This window comes from Chenopodium album, chromosome 22 (assembly GCF_948465745.1).
Source record: "Chenopodium album chromosome 22, dcCheAlbu1.1, whole genome shotgun sequence".
NCBI lineage: Eukaryota > Viridiplantae > Streptophyta > Magnoliopsida > Caryophyllales > Amaranthaceae > Chenopodium > Chenopodium album.
In genome coordinates, this window is record NC_137855.1 from 2015485 (window position 1) to 2023681 (window position 8197).

The window sequence follows — 8197 nt, forward strand, 5'->3', positions numbered from 1 at the left end:
TTTTTTTTTTTTTTTTTATTTTTTTTTTTTTTTTTTTTTTTGAATAAGAGCTGATGTAAGCAATTTTCGGCCGCAAAGGTTGGAAGAAGGAGAATCCTTATCTGCCACGTTTTAGGATATGGCGTGGGGTCCACATCAGTTCAATATCTTATGATTCATATCCCTCCCTACTATAAAAAAAACATTCATAAAAATGGTGCTTATATAATATTCTATATTTCTTTTATTAATATTCTAAATTTTGTGTTTAATATCTATTTATAATTGGCATGTCCCAACTTTTTTGGGTTGGTTAGTACTTAGTATCAGTCAGTCTTCTCTGCAACCTGCTACATCACTTGCGAATTTCAAGCAAGATTTCTGGTAATCATGCCTTTGACTTCTGCTTTTGCCTTTTTGCTATTTTTAGTAATCTAATATATAGTCCTCTATGAATTAGTAATATCAATTTGTGAATATCGTACTTGATCTTTGGATGATTTTTCTATTTGAAATATCTCGGAATAGTTTAGTGGTAGTCAGGCTAAACGGAGAAATTTATGCATGTTGATAAAAATTTCGATTCTAAGGAGCTCCCCATTTCATAAGGTTTGTAATAAATTGTCAATGAAATAGTATACTTTATGTTTGTCAATAAAAATCTATTCAAAGTGCTTACTTTGAGACTTGTTCTCATGTATAGTAATGAATTGTACCAATATGTACACTTTACATTCTAAAGTCAACTTTTAATGATATGAAGTTGACGAGTGTGTGCTACTTTAGCTCTTAAATCCTAGGAGGGTTTTATAAAAATCCAAGTAAAAAACCTTCAATAGTATATGGTTTTATTGTAGGGTCCTTGCTCTTTTGAGAAAATATATTCATGCAAGTATGTAACCCAAATTGGCAGTGGAACTATTGATTGACAGAATTCTTTATTGTTGATTTGATTTGATTTAATGAGAAGGGTGTGCAAATTTGTTGTGCCTAAACATTGTACAATTGATTGACAAATGCTTTTATGCCTTAGCATGTGGACTTTTATGTGGTTTTCATCTTGAAGATTCACAGACAAAAAAATATGTATGTAAATAATTTTTGATTGCAAAACATAATTTCTGTGTGTGATTTTTTCAATGATACTACTTTCTATGTTGGTTTTGCAGTTCCAGTGACTTAGTTTATCAATAGTTTGACATTTTAGTTAAGGGGAGGAGAAGATGGACTACATGAATGGGCCAGGGAGACACCATCTCTTTGTTCCGGGACCTGTCAATATCCCGGAACCAGTCATTAGAGCCATGAATCGAAACAATGAAGATTATCGTGCACCTGCAATTCCAGCACTGACAAAATCACTTCTTGAAGATGTCAAGAAAATTTTCAAAACTACCACAGGAACCCCATTTATGATCCCCACCACAGGTACTACTGTCATTTTTTTTACTGTAAACTGCAGGCAACTTTTTTTTGAAATATTTTTGTTACTGCATGATTAATTAGGTACCTAAGTCTAGTGCTTGCATACTGTCTTTGTATAATAGGGTATGTAGCATAGATAATTGTATGAAACTACCCTTTAATGGATTTTTACAGAAAAAATGTGCTTGAACCTGTTAAATTTTTGTAATATTGATGCTTGAACCTTAATATTGAAAGTTTTCGATGGATTTATCAGTTAAGATTTACTGTATGACTCTTTTACAGGTACTGGTGCATGGGAAAGTGCACTGACAAACACTTTATCTCCTGGAGACCGAACTTTATCCTTCCTGATCGGGCAATTCAGCTTGCTCTGGATTGATCAGCAGAAACGCCTTGGCTTCGATGTTGATGTCATAGAGAGTGATTGGGGATATGGTGCCAACCTTGAAGCCATGGCATCAAAACTGGCAGCTGACACTGCACACAAAATCAAGGCTATCTGCATTGTCCATAATGAGACTGCAACTGGAGTTACCAACAATCTGGCCACTGTCAGGAAGATTTTGGGTAACATTTCTAGATCAGATCAGATACATTTTATAGCTTATATGAATTTTTCAGTATTGATTACATGAAAATCATTGAATATAACAGATATTTAACTGATTAATAGTTATCTCTTCATTCTGCAAAAACTGGTCAGAGCTGTTAGAGATAAATTTAGACTACTTTGTTGTAAGAGAAAAAATTGGCCTAGTTAAAATGAAATGTACATGGTTTTATTACATAGGAACCACTTTTCTTGGGTTAACTTGGATAATTTTTTGTGCATGTTCTTATTTCTTGAATATATGAAAGCTAACTTGAAAATTGTTCCGACTGTTTTCAGACCACTACAACCACCCTGCACTCTTTCTGGTTGATGGAGTGTCCTCGATCTGTGCACTAGATTTCCGCATGGATGAGTGGGGAGTAGATGTTGCCTTGACTGGGTCTCAGAAGGCTCTTTCTCTTCCGACTGGGATGGGTATTGTTTGTGCAAGCCCCAAAGCTCTAGAGGCAAGCAAGACAGCCAAATCTGTCAGAGTTTTCTTTGATTGGAATGATTACTTGAAGTTTTACAAGGCAGGAAGTTACTGGCCTTACACTCCATCCATCCAACTCCTCTATGGTCTCAAAGCGGCTTTGGAACTGATTTTTGAGGAAGGCCTTGACAATGTCATTGCAAGGCATGCCCGCATGGGAAAAGCAACCAGGTATGCCTATTTAAATCCATCCAATAACTCTGTTAATGGCTTTGTTGTTTGTTCTTTTCATGTGATAAACACCATCTTATCTTATTTTGTCTGCGCGTAAAACTTAGCCAACTCTTATCTGAACTTATTCAAGCTTAAATTTTCCTGAAACTTTTTTGTAAAGGTGAAAAGAACTATAGTGAATCCAGATAGAGGATTCTTTCTCAAATAAGTACCATGCTCTTCTGAAACACCTGCAATTGCACACATCTTGTGAATTCAGTTCATATATGTGATTAGGGATGATCATTTCATGCTCTAGATGTGGATGTTACATAGCTTGTCCGGTTAAGTACCGTGTCTAGGTGGGTGTGGGGTTTGACAAAAATACATTGCCTCTTCATCAAAAGAAAGATTGATAGGAGTATATATTGTAGATGCTTATGATTTTGAGATGCAGACTTGCAGTAGAGGCTTGGGGTTTAAAGAACTGTACACAAAAAGAAGAATGGTTCAGTGACACCGTGACTGCTGTGGTCGTTCCTCCCCACATTAACAGCAATCAAATTGTGAAGAGAGCATGGGAGAGATATAACATGAGCTTGGGCCTTGGTCTTAACAAAGTAGCTGGAAAGGTTTTCAGAATAGGGCATCTAGGTCACTTGAATGAGGTACGCGCAGTTTCCTTGTTCAATCATGTAAGAATACTAAGCACCCTCAGCTCTAATTTGTGTCTAACCCTTCATATTGTGTTGCAGTTGCAACTACTTGGTTGTTTGGCTGGGGTGGAGATGATACTTAAGGATGTGGGTTACCCTGTAAAGCTGGGTAGCGGAGTTGCAGCAGCCGCTGCATACCTGCAGAACAGCACACCGATGATCCCTTCTAGGATCTGAAGCAAAATCTAGTTTCATTTCCTTGTAATTATCCTTGTTTATTGGTATACTCCTGTAAAAAATAATGTGTAATATTTGCCTTCTTCCTGCCTGTACTCTTTTAAGGCTTCTTCGGACATTGACAGCCATTTGTGCTTTTTATCTGGGAAACTTTTTCATCAAAATCTTTGTGTTGAACAAATTAACTAGCTTCTCATATCATGAAACCCAGTATATTTTAGTAACTTAAATTATATTATTGTAGTTGAATTAAATTTACTAAACTCAAAATTATTTTGTCTAAAAACAAGGAGTATTATTTCTTCAAAGAGAAGAGAATAGGGCCTAGAGAGTAGATTATGCAAGATACATTCAATTGTCACTGTACAACATATTACAACTGATCACAAAAACAGAAAATAGTCAATTAAACCAAATCAGAGTGATCAGACCATCAATCTTTAAGTAGCTGCTTTGCAAGTTCCCTATAGCTAACTTTCTTCTTCTTCACTGGTTCTCCAGAGGGTGATTCTATGGAAGAACCCTCTTGTGTTAGTGTTGATGGTAAATTAACATTCGCATCTTCAGACAACCTTTTGAGACTTGGGATCAAATCTAGCAACATCCCTGAAGTAGAGTAATCATTGTCTTTATTTGGTTTACTGCAAGTAACAGAGCCGGCATTGCCCAAGCAGTGTGTCCCTGTCGCATTTAAATCAGGCTTGTGCTCAGCTGTATTCTCTTCATTCTTTTCAAGACCAAACTTTCCTGTTGTATTAGTCTTCCGGTGACTAGGCTTATCATCCCGTTCATGTTCAGGGCTTGCTTTCATCAGTTCATCAGTCTTGTTTTCTTCCTTACTCTCCTCGTTATTGTCTGATAAACCATGTCTTGAACCTAATCTAATATTCTCAGTTTCAAGACCAGATTTTTCCAGAGTATCAGTATCTTGCTCGGCAGGCTTATGATCAAAAGCAATCCCCTGAAAAACATGATCATGCATTTTATGTTCAGGGCTCGCTGTAACTGGTGCATCAGCTTCTTGCTCACTAGTCTTGTGACTCTCATCATCAAACGCAATGTCCTGTAATTTAGCAGGCTTGCTTCCCATTCTGGCCCTTTTAGTTATTGGAGGTTTGCTGACAATGGTTTTGCTTTTCTTAGTGCTAGTTCCAACAGGCCTTCCTCGTTTTCTTCTGGGTTCCCTAATATGAGGAATGGTTTTTAAAACAGATTCACTCAACTTTTCTTCATGAGCAGAGGAAGTTGGGTGCTTCCCATAATCATTTTCATCTTCACCTTTCTCCTCTTCAGAGGCAGATTCTTCATATGCCGTTGGCTTCAGGTTGTATGCTACTTCTGGCAATTTCTGCCCCTCCTTGAGACAATCCTCCAACCACTGTGATCCAATAACATGTAGTCTTTTTCTACGTAAGATGTATTTTTGGTCTCCTGGAAAACTCTGCAACAAGGTTTCAAACTTCAGCTCATGTCCGGGAATTGACATGACTACTATATGTGTTGCTTGAGAAGGGTTGTCACTAACTTTCCCACCACCTACAGAAACTTCTACTTTCATCCTCCTTGTGGCTATTTTCAAAAAGATGTCCCAATTAGCACAGTGGGACTTTGCACATGAATAGAAATATATGCAGCAACCATGGAAACGACCCCATTTTTCACGCGGACAGTACTTTTTCTTGTAATGGTCAACCATTTTTGCATCTTCTGATCTATTTACATTGCCAAAGGTCTGTTTCAACTCAGCAAAATCAACATCCCAAAAGTAAGAGTCTGAGAACTCATCAATCTCCTCCTGTAGCTTCTTTCTTGAAGAATCCGAAAGGAAGACATAATGTTTGGGCCTCAAGGGAAGAAGCTGCTTCTGCGAGCAACAATCGAGAACCCAAGAGTAGTGGATAATGTCACGTCCACGCCTCTTTGCTGCCTCATACTTGATCCCTCGACTCTCTGCACCGATGCAATGAGTAACGGTGTCATTCAAATTCATGGAGAAAGTTCCACCATTCTCGACAACTAACTTGTGCATAGAATCCAAGGAATGAGCAGAAGGCACATTCACAAAATGAAACACCTTGTTAGAAAATATTTGTGATTCCCCCTTCACACTGGAAACATCAGTCTGAGTGAAATGAGAAGGGACTGTGACATTGACCCTTCCTCCCTTTTTTGCAGCCCTTCCACGTTTCGTTTTACCATCTGAAAACCCTTCTGCACCTCCTTTTCGTGTTGTCCCACTCGATTGTATTATCTCCGAGAAAGACTGAACATCAAGACATTCATGCCAAGGCTTGTCATATCTTACCCGGTCAAACCGAGGAAACCTCAAGGAGTAAGGTGCAGCATACATGTCAGAAAGTATGGGACGAATATCACTAGAAATTGACATAATCACTGACTTCTCAGGGCTCTCAACCCAAACATCGGGCTTCTCCCTATTAGTAACTTCATAAAAACTCGGGGCTGACTTCTTCGGATCAGACTTCCTAAAATACGGCTTCAACTTAGTCACCACTTCATCAAGCTCTTCATCATTAAGCCCTGTACCCACCTTAGCAAAGGAAACAAACTTCCTAGGGTAAGTACCTGGAGTAGGCTTCTCTGCAAGGCCAACCAGAAACTGACCCACCTCCCCTCCTCGACGACCTGTACCATAATACCCTCCAATGATCAGAACATCCAAATCAGACCCAGCATTAACATAATCAGGCTTCACTTTAATCCACTTCTTCCTATTCCTATCACCCGGTTCCCACTTCGAACCAAGGTCTTTTATAACAAGCCCTTCTTCCCCCTCATTCCCAACCTTCTCCTTAAAAAACCTCTCAACATCATCCACATTTTTAGCCACAATAGACCAACACGGCTCACCATCACCGCGGTTGGCATTTGGCACCGAGGTCTCTAAACGACCCTTCACAGTCCTCACAACCTTCCTAAGATGTTCATGCCTCTCTTTCAATGTTTGATGAATCACACTAGTATCCCCAACATACAACACATCAAAAGCAACATAACACAATTTCCTATCACTCTCTATTCCTTCCCTAGCAGCCTTAGCCATCTCCTGATTCAACCCGAACTTAGTAAACTTATTATTCGAACTATCCCAACCCAACAACTCCCCATCAAGTATACACTTATCAACCAACACATTCTCAATTATAACATTCGACATAGCAGGTTCATATTCAGTATGTTCTTTATAAGTTTTAGAATAGAATTTTACCTTCCCACCATTCTTATGAACTTGAAACCTCTCTCCATCGAACTTGACCTCGGCGACGACTTCCTTCCCATGAAGCCTCTTCATAGCCTCTCCACATGTCGCAGCTCTATCAGCCATCTGCGGCAACACAGCTTTCCCAACCTCAATGTCCTGCCGCTTATGCCGGACTTTCGGATCAGTCAATTTCTCACAAACTAACCGTAAATCACACGTTACATTGAACAAATCCTCAGCATCAGGATGAAACACATCAAATATACTCTTCTCACTCATCCCAATCTTCAAGTCCTTCATGATAATCACAATTATCCACTTCATCTCCGCCGGGTTCGTCTTCCTTATCATCTCCCCAAGCACCTCCACCTTCGCATTGCGGGTATCGGCACTCGCAAGCCGGTCAAGGAGATCATTCACTTCCCGGATAGTAACCCCGCCGGAAACGGAAGACTGCCGGCGTTGGAGGAAATCGGCGGCGACCATAGAGAAGTTTCCGGCGTACTTTCCGGCGATTACGGAACCCCCTTTTCGCCAATTGATGAGTTTCTGGGCATCTTCGGAATCGCGAGAAACAGCGAGTGCGTCGAGAAGGTGGAGAGCGAGGGTAGCTTCTTTGACGCCATAGGAGCCTCTTTCGCGGTCCAATGAAGGTAGAATTAAGCGGATTGAAGGGAAATAATCAGTGGGTCTGACGCAGTATTTATCGAGGAATTTGCGGAATAAAGTGCGTTTGATTTGGGGTGTTTTTGCTTTTGAAATGTAGCGGAAGAGTCCTACTAAAGCTGAGAATTTGATTTCGTCCCCCATTGTTGGAGCTTGGAGGGAGAAAGAGGAAGGCGGTGGAGATGGTGAGGGTTTAGGAGAGAGAAACCGCCATGAAAGGGTTTAAGGAAGGTGGAAGCTTGTTTGAGACGATATTAATTTGGAAATGAATTTTGGGCTTGATTTTAAAATTTAAAAAACGATAACCTTCAATTTTGTAATTTATTTAACCTTTATTTCGCCCGGAAATAAAAAATGCCGATATATTTATCATGGTTCCTAATATCGTCTGGGAGTCCAATTGGGTGAGTGGAACCATTCAATTTGCCTTAAAACGGTCAATTTAAACGTTTTTGTATTTGCACTGATTTCGTAAACTAAAGCCTACCATGGACATTTTTGACAACATATAATGGTCATATATGGTTCCAAACGTCATTATATGACCCTAAGATGTATCCCCTGGGATCTCAAAACTTTTCGCCACCAAGACCTGTGACATCAAAAATTCCTCAAAAAGCGAGGATAATAGCCTTCAATTTTGGAAATTTTTACCTTTTTTCGCCCGAAATTAAAAATTGTCGAGATGTTAACCATGGTCTCTAATACCCTCCGGGAGTACAATTGGGTGAGTGGAACCAACCAATTTTCCTTAAAACGGTCAATTTACC

The 8197-nt window shown here is 39.4% G+C and overlaps 1 protein-coding gene and 1 pseudogene across 2 annotated transcripts; one reads left to right on the plus strand and one right to left on the minus strand.

Annotated features, from left to right (window-relative positions):
- Positions 1–202: 202 nt before the first annotated feature.
- LOC145604555 (serine--glyoxylate aminotransferase) lies at positions 203–3702 on the plus strand. Of its 2 annotated transcripts, XM_081660442.1 has the most exons (7): positions 231–363; positions 1013–1065; positions 1149–1407; positions 1690–1974; positions 2297–2663; positions 3103–3313; positions 3401–3702. In XM_081660442.1, exons 3-7 carry the CDS (start codon positions 1203–1205, stop codon positions 3536–3538), a joined length of 1206 nt encoding a protein of 401 aa, XP_081516568.1. In that variant the 5' UTR covers positions 231–363; positions 1013–1065; positions 1149–1202; the 3' UTR covers positions 3539–3702. The 2 variants fall into 2 exon arrangements, with proteins under 2 accessions (XP_081516567.1, XP_081516568.1); XM_081660441.1 differs by lacking the exon at positions 1013–1065 and having other exon boundaries at positions 203–363.
- A 216-nt stretch (positions 3703–3918) lies between these two features.
- On the minus strand, positions 3919–7636 carry LOC145604554 (DNA ligase 4 pseudogene; annotated as a pseudogene).
- Between the last annotated feature and the right edge of the window lie 561 nt (positions 7637–8197).

Excerpts from the sequence above, each read along its gene's own strand:
- LOC145604555 (XM_081660441.1), top strand. The coding sequence starts at position 1,203 with ATGGACTACATGAATGGGCCAGGGAGACACCATCTCTTTGTTCCGGGA. Across the intron at positions 2,664-3,102 it reads CGCATGGGAAAAGCAACCAG|ACTTGCAGTAGAGGCTTGGG; the intron begins GTATGCCTATTT and ends TTTGAGATGCAG. Across the intron at positions 3,314-3,400 it reads ATCTAGGTCACTTGAATGAG|TTGCAACTACTTGGTTGTTT; the intron begins GTACGCGCAGTT and ends ATTGTGTTGCAG.